The sequence below is a fragment of the Porites lutea genome, chromosome 1 (assembly GCF_958299795.1).
Source record: "Porites lutea chromosome 1, jaPorLute2.1, whole genome shotgun sequence".
In the NCBI taxonomy this organism is placed as follows: domain Eukaryota; kingdom Metazoa; phylum Cnidaria; class Anthozoa; order Scleractinia; family Poritidae; genus Porites; species Porites lutea.
This window is the reverse complement of record NC_133201.1, coordinates 5,460,106-5,473,419: the sequence shown is the minus strand read 5'-3', so window position 1 is coordinate 5,473,419 and position 13,314 is coordinate 5,460,106. Positions and strand designations below refer to the sequence as shown.

At 38.2% G+C, this 13,314-nt stretch overlaps 3 protein-coding genes across 4 annotated transcripts in view; 2 read left to right on the top strand and 1 right to left on the bottom strand.

Moving 5' to 3' along the window:
* The window catches only part of LOC140936687 (caspase-8-like), a 3,379-nt gene extending 166 nt beyond the window's left edge, over window positions 1-3,213 (top strand). The window contains exons 2-3 of the mRNA XM_073386205.1: window positions 394-814; window positions 2,303-3,213. Coding sequence (XP_073242306.1) covers window positions 394-814; window positions 2,303-3,213 — 1,332 coding nt within the window. The remainder of the gene's footprint in view (window positions 1-393; window positions 815-2,302) is intronic.
* Window positions 1-13,314, bottom strand: part of LOC140943368 (protein LZIC-like) — a 296,884-nt gene that overhangs the window by 100,754 nt on the left and 182,816 nt on the right. The window lies entirely within an intron of this gene.
* Window positions 6,396-13,314, top strand: part of LOC140943304 (pleckstrin homology domain-containing family G member 5-like) — a 45,502-nt gene continuing 38,583 nt past the window's right edge. Inside the window, exon 1 of one of the 2 annotated variants that reach the window (XM_073392405.1) lies at window positions 6,396-6,474. In XM_073392405.1, coding sequence (XP_073248506.1) covers window positions 6,411-6,474 — 64 coding nt within the window. In that variant the 5' untranslated portion in view covers window positions 6,396-6,410. Of the gene's footprint in view, window positions 6,475-9,888; window positions 10,180-13,314 lie in introns of those variants that run through there. The other variant, XM_073392412.1, reaches the window with a different exon arrangement.

Genomic DNA, 13,314 nt, shown 5'->3' with positions numbered 1-13,314 from the left:
TATTACATGTACGTGAAGATCGATGCCAGCCATTTTGAAGAGAATGCCTTGTTTGTATGAATATGCTTGCAACTTTTTTGAAACACAGGTTGTTTTAACTTAAGCTTAAATATAAGGAGAGGTTCATGCCACCAGTTAAGTTAACCCGTGTGAGTTTGCCTCCATAAAGGCAGGTTCTACAGTGGAATGAAAGTTCGAGAAAGTACTGATTCATTTTAGCATCATGCCTTTACCCTGCAAACACTGTCTCCTTTGATCTAGATAAGTTTATCTAGGATAGATATCAAAGCGATTACGTCGACTCTATCAGCAGGGTAGCATGCATTATGTGTATTATGTATTTATAAAACTGCTTTATTGTGATGTGTTATCCTTTGCTTTGTTTTCACACAGGGAAAGAACCGAGTTCTGTCACAGCTGGGGAGTAATGAAGGAGTACTATTTCGTGGAATTGCCGACGCTTTCCCTAATGCTGTTATACCTTCTCAGGGTAAAGGGATTTATCAGAAGACAACTAAGCCGTATCCTTCCTGTGCTCTCATTGGTGTGCAGGATGGTTACACCAGAGATGACAGAATTGTAGTGACAACACTCCTTGGAGAAGAAGTTGATTTAAACAATCGCAGTCGGACATACAAACCCAGTGGTATTGAAACTGTTCCATTACCAGTTCATCATCGATCATCAATAGATGATGTTGGCAATGTTATGTTGGTTGCATTTGGCAGCAAAACACCTCAAGGAAGTTACCAAGCAGTCTGCAAAGACATACTTCTTTGGTCAAATTCTGGTCAGACAGAAGAAGCTCAATTTGGTAAGCATGTGAACATGTAGTCCTCCTATGTCATTGGGAGAACAGGGTTGGTGGTTGGGTCAGAGCAACAAATGAGGGGTTTGAGAAATGATGTGATCAACATGTCACGAGCAAGGGACAAATAAAAAACCTGACTCTCAGACAGGATTTGAACCTATGACATACCGTACACCAGTTGGATGCTCTAACCACTGAGCTACGAGGTCATAGGTTCAAATCATGTCGGGGACTCAGATATTTTCTTTGTCCCATGCTCATAACTTGTTTAACACATCATTTCTCATTTCTTCACCGAGCTTAAATTTACCATCTTTCTTTATATGTCACAAATGAAGGGGTTTGAAAAATCTGTAGTGCTGTTTCGAATGGAGATTAAAACAAAAACATTTGAGTTTATCAATTGAGTTGATTAAATTCAATTTGCCACCACAAAGGGAAAGTTCAAAAGCTGATGCACTATAGTCCTTTGTCAGAATAAAACTATTGTTGCACTAATTAAACTCAAATTATTTGAGTTTAATTAGTGCAACAAACAGATCACTTATGTTTTGACAGTCATATCCCAGTATTTTGGTAAGAATGCATAACCATTCTGATGTTTCTAATGAGATAAGTTTAACTTGCACTGTACTGAAGTCCTGAAAATGAATTTATACGGCAAATTGAATAATCGGCCATGATATTAAAACTCAACTTCCCCCCCCCCCCCCCCCTTCATTCCCCGCTAGCTCGAACTGTTTTTATTTTCCCCTCAGAGTTTGGGTTACTGGGATAATCTACTGTAATTAAATTTCCCTTTGTTTTTTGCTAAGGGTTCAAGTGGTGTCATAAGCCACGACTAGAGGCCCCTTAGAGTTCACCTCCTTACTCTAGAACTCAACTTATTATTATTATTATTATTATTATTATTATTATTATTATTATTATTGTTGTTGTTGTTGTTGTTGTTTTTTTCTAATTCATTCCAAGTGCCTATATGTTCTAGAATTAACAGTTGGTTTTGAGTCTAACCTTAATAACAATGCAGTGCGTAAAAAAGAAAAGTACCTGAACTTGATCAAAGAAATGGCCTAGAATTTACAGATAATTATGTGAAATTTGTAAACCTCTCCATGAGCTCCCTTGGCGTTTTCTCTGACGAATACTCCTTGTCTTTAGACCTGATGAATGACATTGGCATTGACTAGAAGCAGCAGCATTATATCATCAAAAAAATGATAAATATAGTCATATTAGAGCAACATATTACATCTTTTGTTGCAGAAATAGGAATGGGAATAGCCCAGACTTACTGAAATTTTTATTTTTTTGGAATAATTCAATCTCAAGCAGCCAATTGCAAATTGCCTATATGTAGCGAGATTTACAGTTGTCTATATTTAAAAAGATAAATGAAGTTTCCACGATTATAATAATTATTATTATTGTTATTATTAAGGTGTAGGCTTTTACAGTTACTTATCAATAATCTATTTTTTTCCTTTGCAGTCCTGAACTTCAGAAAGTTAAGCCTGAATCTACAGCCATCTGATGAACCGCACAGTCTTTTCATAACTCCAACGGACCTAAGTAAGCTCCCGGCACACATTCATCCAGATTCAGTGGACGTTTACCCCATGATGTCAAATCCAAGAGGCATTGCATTGATCATAAACAATGAAGTTTTCTCTCCTAGTGCTGACTTGACAGATCGTCAAGGGTCTGAGAAAGATGTGGAAGCACTTGAGGGGATGTTTAAGGCACTTTATTTTGAAGTCAATATTGAGAGAAATTTAGCAAAGGAGAAAATTTTACAGGTTTTGGATAAGGTAGTCAAAGGTGACCATACTGCATACGACTGTTTTGTTTTGTGCCTTATGAGTCATGGTCAAGAGGGGTTATTCTATGGTTCAGATGGGCAAGCAGTCCCCTTTGATACTGTTTGTGATCTTTTCAGCAATTCAAATTGCAGAACCCTGAGAGGAAAGCCTAAACTTATGTTTATTCAAGCCTGTAGAGGCACAGAGGGGCAAACAGGTGTAGTGAATGATTCACCCTTCAGTCCTGGGCCACAACAGCCAACAGCCACCTCAGTACGTTATGCTGACAGAGGGTGGAATTTCTCATTCAAAGGGACTATCCCTGATCATTCAGACTTTCTGCTGGCTTATTCAACGGTCAATCACTATGTCTCCTATAGAAATGAACTTTATGGAAGCCGTTTTGTCCGTTGCCTTGTGGAGGTGTTCCGAGAAAAGGCAGGTCACGAAGATGTCCTGAGCATATGCATGCTGATAATGGTCAATGACAAGCTCAGCAAGATGGGAGACATAAGACAAAAGCAAATTGGACAGCCAACAACAACCTTGACAAAAAAGCTGTTTCTTTGGCCTGGATTGTACAAGGAAGCCCTCTCATGAAGAGATGAAGCTTTAATTTACATGGACTGCAAACCCTGCAATGCTCAGTTACTGTACCCCATGTTTACAATAATTCTCCCAGGATCACTCTCTGTACAAGTGCTGTGATTTGAGCTTTCCTAGGCTTCTTAGATGTATGCTTGTCTCAGCTAATGTATACGTAGTAGCTCTTAATATAATAATATTTTTAGGCTCCTGGGGTATCATTTCTATTGTTTCTGTTGTTGTTCCTTTGTGGGTGACCTTACAAGAGCTGTTACTTACAATTCTCCTAACTTGACTAATTGGATCTTGTGGAATTTGGACACCCCTCATCCAAGTATCAATCTAATACAAAACCTTACAGGTTGCAACTCAAAATAAATGACACAAAGAAATTCAGCAATTAACTACACTTTCTGTAGTTTGTTCTTTAGTTCTTCAATTTCCTTACACAAGGCTTGATTTTCCTTTCGTAGCTTATCATTACCCGTGATACTAAATAGTTTTCAGAATATGTATGTTAAAGATAAAAGAAGAATTCGTCAATTAAGACAGGAGCACACAAAACACATCTGCACAGCTCAGTGCACACATGTGAAGACTCTGCAGCAGTAGAAATGAAGAAGAAGGCAAGATCATATTTTGCTTTTAAGCTTTGGTCCTTGTAGTAAGTCTGAGTAAGTTCCGGACCAAAACTTCACCAATCACAGAATGAGAATTGACTTATTCATATACTAATTTTGCTCACTTGAGGTCGTATTGAAAGGACATTAATTTAAGCTAACTGATAGATGATATAATGCAGCTCGTTAACTATATTTTGGTCCTTGTAGCTACAACATGATTGGTGCTTTTTTAAAAGAAAATCAATATATTTAATATGCTTAAATAGTTCACTAAGTTGTTAACCTAGTGTTAGTTAAAATGCGCTTATTTATCCCACTGGAAATTGCAAACAAAGTTTGCGACTTCTGTCATAAAGTAAGCAGTCATAGTGATAAGTAATGGTACATGTTCTTTTTTAGATGTATAACAATTTATAAAAGTGTAATAGATAAATGTATTGTGCATTGTTTATATTCTCATAGTTCTTTGCTTGATATTTTTGTAAGGTCTGCGTTGTTGTTATGTACTCATCTGTTTCTAAATTAATTATTTCTTATAATGTTCGTAAAAGTTACAGAATAAAGTTCTGTGAAAAGTTTAGGTTACAGTTTTTAAAAATACTTTAATTCCCTTAAAAAACCAAAGGTTTTACATGCTACATGAACATTTCTTACTTAGACACTTGTCATTTCATTATTTATTGTTGTGTATTTTTATTGTCATATTTTATATTGTTATGCCTTTCTATTTTTATGTTTGCAGTAGCTTTCATAAAGTAAATTAAAATATTAAAACCTTTTATGCTGTTTTGAATTTGAGTTTTTTTTTTGAATTATCAGCATGTTTTACATGTGGTATTTTTGTAGGAGCAGATACAGAAATTTTTTTATCAAGTGAGTCTAAACTTGAGCACACTGTTGAAATCATATTCAATGACTATCAATTACTATTTGTGACAATTATTAGTTTGTAGTAAACAACTGTGTTGCATAGTAGAGGTGTTTGCCGGCAATGTCCAGAGGCTTCCTCTTTTGGCAAAGCCAGTGACACCCCCATCCCATTGCTGGTAAACCCGCACCTTCCAGCCAGGAGCTGCCACACCAATAGAACCCGACACCTGTCACACTGAGTTTATCACTGGAAAAATAAAAGGGAGGGGTGGGTGGGGGTCAATGCATGATCCAAAGGCTAAACAAAGCCAAGAGCCATAATGGCTCTTGACAAAGCTCAGAGGTCGCTAGGAAATGGTGTACTAAGAGAGTAAGCAAGGTTGACTGTGCTTGTGCCACCAAACTGATCACTAACCGAAAACAAGAGACAGCACTCCTTTTTGTTTTAACTGTGTAAATTTAATTTAACTGCATTAATCTTCAGCTAAATAGACCTGTCATAGTACGTTCAGTACTTTTGAAATTGTTTCGTCAAGGTTGCGTTGAAAACATATTTGCACAGATTAGGTGAACAAACTTGTGTTTTTTGGGTGTTCAGATCTCCTAGACCCGCCGCTTGGATCCACCCAAAAATGCTTCCCAGTAGAAGTTGTCACGCTACATCAAAGTAATGTCCCGATCAATTCGAAACTTTGATCATCACTTGTGCCCGGCGGTTGAAAATTTGACGCGAAAGACATTACCAGACTTCTGGAGGGCTTGCTTTTCTTCTTTTTAAATCTGAACTTGCGAAATTTGTTTTTATTGTTACTTTTGTGATATTTGTTAACGTGTTGTTCTTGTTGCAATAACATTTCTTGTTACTTTTGCGATTTTCGCAAAATTTGCGAACTTTAGAGGGCTTCTCTATAAATCTGAACTTTTTTGGCCAAAATTCCGAAAAAATTTGCCAGCAAATGCAATCCTAGACATAAGTGCTCCAATTTGCACTGTTTCTTCAATTTTTGAGCGAATGAGAAACTGATAATTCTAATGACGTACGTAGATGTTTATTCCCTTCACATCGACAGTGAACTTGACAAGAAAATTCAGGTCGGCAAGGCAAAGAAGGTGTAATATTCAAATTTGCAAAAACAGGTGTTTTCAAAGAAAAGCAAATATTTATGCTTATACGTGACTGGCTGTCAGAGAGGAAGAGCCGATTTTTTTCCGCAAAATATCAGCTCGTTGTATTAACGCGCTTCGATCTAGTTCTCTAATTAAAGCATTAATCTTTTAAAATTTCCTTACCAATGGGGTAAAAACCTGTTATGTTTATATCAAACAGCGCTTTTCATCATTATGAGAATGAAACTGAATTTCCCTTGCTTTTACTTACGAAGAAATTATCATTTATGCAAGATTGATATCAGACCTTACTATCAAATAAAAACGCTGTAGAAATAGTTAGGGACCAAATAAACTCAAATAGATAAAATTGTCATGCACGCCAGTCTTTTAAGTTCGCGTATCGCGTGCTAGCCAATCAGCGCATTTCGTGCGCGGACCTCGTTGCACGCGCCTTTAACTGGTTTTCGTATTTCCATATACGAATGTCGAAACAATATGAAGCTTTTGAGCACGTTTTATAAGCCACAGGCGGTCTAGTAAAAGAGTAAATACGTAAAAGGGGCTTGATAGGTTTAAACTAGGTCAGGAGAGCAACTGTGGAAAAGCAATATGGAGTTAATTTTGGCGTTTTCGCTTGGACCGGTGAAGGAAATCTATTGGGCCGTATGTACCGGTGAGTGATAACTGGAAAAGCACCAAGAAAAATTAATCTTAATCTCTTACCGGATAAATTTGTTTAATGGAATAACTGAGAACAAGTCTTGAATTCAGTTTTTAGTCGTGTATTCGGATAGAAGGCAAAATACACTTTTGTTCTTTCATCTAGACTCAAAGTGCTCGCAACTGGTTTATAGACTCGTCTGAAGATCGGAGAAGGACTTAAAAATCCCAATTTTTCATTTTTATATCAAAATTTATTCTGTGACACTCTCAGTTAAAATAATTCCTACAAAAAGAGAAATCAAGGTTATTGAAAACAACATGCAAAAATCGCATTTGAGTTTACATAAGCAATCCTTAGTTCTTGGATACCCTGACAGTAAAATTAAAGCGCTTTTTAACGATGTATGAAGTGTCTGTTATAGATTTTACCGCCTATATTTCCAAACCTCAACTAAGGTGCTAACAAATTAGGTACCTTGAAAAATTAATAGGCACCTTCAAATTTTATAGCAATAAAAACAAAGCCTGAGCCTAGAATTTAACATGCATATTATTTTACTGTAAATATTGAAGTTTTGTTTTAACTCATGCTTCTCATTTTAATGCCCCTCTATTAGTTTAACGCTAAAAGGCCTAAAAATAGTCCTAAAATATCATAGTTATCGCTTTATTTTCAGCTTAAAAAAACGTGCGTGTTAATACTGAATTTTAATCAGAACACACGAGATTGTTTTGTATTTACGCTCTATTTTCAGTCTTGTTTTGCGTTTTCCTCAAGAATATTCAACTTTTATCTCTTCGGGTTGTACTACCTTATCTTTTAAATTACAACCGTTGATGATAGCTAAACGTAACGTTCATTTCTTAGTATGCGTACTCCTTTTCGGTAGGAAGTTAAATAGATACTTTAATTCAATATCTGTCCTTAAAATTCTAAAAGCCTAATTTTTAACTTCTTTTGTTATCTTTGTCAAAGAAAGCCGGCGATTACTAAATGGATAACTTTTCGTCCACTTTTAAAATACCATCGGCTTAAAATTGCATCTTGTTTTTTTCTGGCTGTTCCGATCCTATTACTTAAAATCCGGTTTATGTTCAATTGAGCATTTTGCTGGCTTCGTTACGAAGAAAAACGTAAATGATGATCTTAACAGAGCTTTTTATAGCCTAAGGCTAATAACAATGGAAAGTTGAAGCAAAATAAATTATTCGGCCCCAGCTCGGTCTATTTTGTCTTCATCGAAAATTTCACAATTTTTAAAACTCGAAGGAGAAAAATATGAAAAAGGAATGTATGGAAAAGATGTCATTAATTGTGCGTATTTCCTAATAGTCATGTTACAATCAGGATAGTTCTTCAGTTTCAGTAAAAAACATCCGACGAAAAAGCCATGAACAAATGAAAGTTGGTCAAGTCAATTTGCAACAGTAATCACATAAGCTTTTTGGTGGGTTCCCTGTTTTTACGAGTTTTTAATAGAGAAGAAATTAGGGAGAAAGTGATTAAATGTTGAGAAGTTTAATATGCAGAATGGCTGCACAGCTAGTGAAAGGTTAGTTTAAATCAATCTACTACGACTGTTGATGGCCTGTGGTAATTGAATCCTTAAAGGGACACTTAAATTAAGGGAAGTTTGAGTGGGGTTGTACTACTGAGGCCTTCTAACCCTAACTCTGAGCTGTTTAAGCAAGAGTCCATGACGGGTTAGGGTTTAAGACAATAACCTTTCGTGCATGTCGCTGCTCTGTTTAAGAAAAGAGAACGTTAGGGTCCTCGAGTGCAGCCCAAATATAAAATCCTGCTCGAGAAGTCCCGTCCAGAAAGACACCCTATTCAAGACTCTAGATATTATCTTTCGTTATCCTTTATTATTATTATTATTATTATTATTATTATTATTATTATTATTACTATTCTGCTTTTGGTCTTCTTCGTCCCCCTTTTACTCCTGATCCTCTTTTTTCCTCTTTCCTACTGATCGTCCTGGTTCCTTTAATTCAATCTCATTTTCAGCTTTTCTTCCCTCCTTGACTGGGAGACGAGAGATAAGAAACCCTGCTGGCAAGGAGTTGTCTCTTGTTCTGTTCTTTTCTGTCCGTCCTCTTTGTTATTGTCCTACTGCAGTTCTCCTGGCCTTACTGATCAAGGATCCTCCTGTATTCGTTTCTTTTTTTGGTCTAGTTCTCTTTCAATCCCCGCGAGTTCTCTACTTTCTTGTCAGACAGAGATTGCCTAATCCCTAGGCCTTATCATTTGCCCGCGGCTGATGCGTTTCGAGTCACGTGGTCCGAGTGTTCTGGCCGTTCGTCTCGGACACGTCACCGAAATGCATTGTCCGAGAAGGCCTGGGAAGACGCCATACATGGACTAAGCAAATGCAGAGATAGGAAAAACAACGCAACGTCAAATGAGCACGCGAAAAAGCGCGGAAAGGACTGAACGCAACTTCCGGTACCTGCGCGCTTTGTCGGTCGTCACAAGGGAGGTTTAGCAGTGTCACTCTTGAAAGGACTTCGCGTTTTTTTCAAACTTTGTCGCGAATATTCCAACTCACTTAAAATGTCACATGTGGGTGAATTTCCCTGAAACTGAATTCTTAGGGACCAAACCCAAAATTAAAAGAAGCAGAGAGAGAAATTTGTCGTCGAGTGCCTACCTCCTCAATAAAACGTTGCATAAGGAAATTTCACTTTTTAGTCGTACAGGGAAGGCAAAGAAATGTACAAAAAGTCTGCTGCACGTGCAAAGCTGTTGTTTTGCTGATCAAACCTATTGCTCTTTTGACGTTCTCGTCGCCGTCATCGTTGCTAAGGCTCCCTACTGTCTTAGCATGTTCCAGGCGCTCTGAAACTGGGGAAGGCGCAAAGTAAAGAGAAAAGCTCTCAATTTCGCGCCAATCTCCACCATCTGAACTCCTGGAACAAGCTAACGTTATCATTGCCCCTGAGATCAGTCTCATCCCCAGGCCTTTCCCCTTAAAATTTGGGAGGGGAAAAGCCCTGGAGACGAGGTTGTCCTAAGATGTGCTTCAGTAATTGCTCCAGTAATTTTAATTTCGTGATTCTGTCGATTTTCTTCTTCCTCCAGTTGCTAGAACTATCTATCTGGAGAGAAAAATGGTTAATGAAAAAAAAACGCAAAATTCAAGAATACGTTTTCGTGATGACATACCTACCACCACTCAAGTAAATAATCTGCACATTGAAACATCGTGTTTTTCTACGAATTTTCTGAGACAGTGCTTTTAATATATGGAACTGTCGAAAAAAAGACACCTACGATCTTTTTTGTTTACATTTAGGGGGAGATAGTTTAAATTCCAAACCTATATTTAAAGCGTTGAATCTCAAGTACTTCAAATTTGTTTCTTGTCGCTTTATAAGAGCTACCACAAAAACTCTTCTAATTGGTCTTGTAATATCACCGGGGAAACCAGAATCTTTACAAAACTTTTTGCTATCGTGAATATAAGTTGACGCAACGTATTCCGGTTAATTTATGATAACAATTTTTTCGCATGGCTACAATTAAGACAGTCAATCGACGACGAAGTCATCGTGTCGCTGTGTAACAACGAATTACATGGAAAATCAATTCGTAAATCAAGTTTAACCTTGTCAGGAATACTACGACCACGAAGTGAGCAATATTGAATGTGTATTCTTGAAATACTATTCCTCCGACGAATAAGTCTTAGAAAGCTAAGAACTCAAGGTAAGCAGCGGTTTTAGGCTGATATTTATGCCACGTAAACAATTTATTGATGTTCCAGTTTTCTGAAATCCTCTTTGCGTATTGGTGGGCATTGGGGTTTATCATAAATTACGGGCACGTGTAGTTAAACTCCATGATGAAAACATAAATTGTCGTGGCTTAAAGCTCCAGCAGCGACTTACAGTTGTGTAATTTAATTGTTTCGTACAAACAACCTGTCAAGGCGTCGGCGCAAATTATTTCAATGTTTGATTAACTTCTGTCTACAGGATTTAAATGAGTTCGACCTTTAATTTCGAAAGAAAACATTCGTCAAATCGTGACTCATTTAATCCGTATAATTGACAGTAGATAAGAGATTATGGAAATTTCTTTTCTCTAGAAAAGACTTGAAATATTTCTCATCTGGACGAACAAGGGGAACTTGCCAGAGAGAATACAGTATAACTTTGCGAACAGCTAGACTGGGTCTAGATAGATACCACAGTCTAGATGAATATCAAAGTTCTAAAAGTTTGCGAATGATTACTTCAGAGTGGCTTGGTACACGTATTCAATTCGTCGAATTTGCTGTGTATCATGGTTTTCTTCAGTTGTTTTTCCTAGTCAAATTACTTCAGTTTTCACGTGAATTGAAGTAGTTTCCGCCTTTATTACGTATGAGAAATGATATCTACGTATCTATATAGGAGACTTGCGTCAACACACGACCTTACGTATATATTTTGTGCAACTGAAACAGGCAGGCTGCAAACAGAAACATCAAGTGAACGGCGCAGTCTACATACCACGGTGTTTCTCCAGAGTTCAGTTTTAAGCAGTCGAGGGCCGTATAGCTGTGAATAAAATATGATTTAAAAACGAACGCACTTATCCCACCGCATTTAATCCCACTTCCGTGGGCGGTCATATTAAACTAAATATCAAACAAGGAAAATTTTACTTGATCTTAAAACACAGAAAAGCAAATTTATTGTAAACAAGCCAATGAACGCACTGCTGGATTTACCACAGAATGTCATCTGATCACGCTTAAAGTTCCGAAAAAAATTAAAGGGAATCAATCTAGCAGTTAGAACCACCTTGTGCAGCATAAAAGAAACAGTATTCCACAGTAAACTTGAAGTACTACTTCTCGGTAGCTTTAATTTGGTGAAAGGTCGCACTTTGGATTTCATGCACATATCTAAAGGTTATAGAACCACTTATTACCCCAAGATTAAACTCAACGAAAAAGAAACAAGTCTGTGAAAATGCCGTAACATACATGTATGCAGCCAAGAGAGAGTGAGGTAACCTCATTCTCTCTTGGTGCAGCTAAATGTTCTAGGCTTTCGGCTTTTGTGTTGCATTAATATTTTGAAAAAAAATCGTTTTACATCAGTCTGTTGAATCTTTGTCAGTCCAAGACAATTAAATTCTTCGATAAATTTTTGTAGATAAAACTGCCGTGAAGCTACTAATTTTTGACGGTGTAGGAGCAGTGAAAAGTCAAAGGCAAGGTAGGGAGAACTTGGTCACGGGGTACAAAATTCACTTTTACCGTTTGTCGTGAACGTGATTTTAGATCTCTCTATTTTTTTAGCAAAGAAAACGTGATTACGGCGCGCGCAGAGACTCAAATCCGAATTAACCTATATGGAGCACGGAACTGTCGAGTTTATCTGTCTTAGCAAATGCTGTCTAATGTCTCCAAAGGAACGCCTTCCTATCTTCGGCAAGGAAATTTGTCCGTGAAGATAGGTGTTCGTGTGCGCGCGCTCTTCGTTTTTCTAATCTTCACGTCAAAACCACGTCGGCGACGTCACAAACGCAAGACACAAAAGTTTGTTTTTGACTTCGAAAAAGGACGACTGCTCGTCTAGCGGGGAAAAGTACATTTTTTACGTTAAATTATCTTAGATATGGGGAACTGCAAATCTCGATTACGTACAAATGTTGACAGCTTGGACGACGATGATGAAAATATCAAGTCGTACCGTTCCGCAAACTGTTTTCGGCGAGGAAAGAAAAAGAAATTTTGTAAAACAATTGTGGTGAAGTCGCCGCAGTTCAGCCCAAAAAGGCAAACAGAAGAAATGCAGAAAAGTTCAAGTATTGATCCATCTGAGCTCTGTATGCGAGGTGAAGGTATTCAACAAAGTGAAAGGGAAATTGAGATTGTGGATGAATACAAAGGAGATTCTATGCCTATTTCTAAAAAGAAGAAACAACGCGCCAAGCGCAACAGGCGTGGAAAGAAACAGAGGCAGTGGTGCGGTGAAGAAGATACCAGTCAGGTAACGGAAAAGAATTGTAAGCAGAGAGATTCTCTGATACAAGACGCATGTGTAGTAGCCAGACAAAATGAAACCAAGCGTAGACTCTGCGCAGTGCTGTGCCCATCAGCATGGAAACAGTTGTACCAAAAGGTTACCAAACGGCGCTCGGGCACGGAAACTGGTGATAGCGAAAATTTGGGCGAGGCAGCAGACGAGAGAATTCCTCCCGATTCCAGTGAAACGTCTACATCTCACGGGCTAAGATCCCTTGGTGGTAAACTCCTTTGTCTTGAGGACGGCAATGAAAGCTTAGATGACAGCGATAGTGATATCAGTACTGAGTTTCCCATCGAGAAACGCTTGGCGAAATGTCGCAAACACTGCGAGCGGATGAGAAAACATTTCGAGCGTGCGATGAATTTACCGCGTACCACGTTACCGTTAGACAGGCCCCGGTCGCCTTCTTTAAACTTCAGCGACATCGATTTGGATTCTTTAAGTAGTGGTGAGATAGTCGGATTTCAAACCGACCCCTTTCATGTCCATTTAACGGCGAGCGACACTGGCAGCGAATCGAGCGTACTGCAAAGAATTAGCGATCACCTGGAACGCTATCGATTAGAGCTAGGACTGTCTTCTTCACCGATAAGCGACGTACTTGGGGATTCTTCAAGTGAATCTGAAAGTGACTCAAACCGAGTTTTACGACTACGAGAGCAAGTCGAAGAATATCGCCGATTGCTGGATCTAAGAAGCCCGATAAATTCCGGTTCAACCAATACACCTACGCCGGTAGAGAATCTATTGGACTTCTACGACTGTAATTCCTCTACTTGGGTTTCTGAAAGCAGCGACCCCGCCCCTGATAGAATGC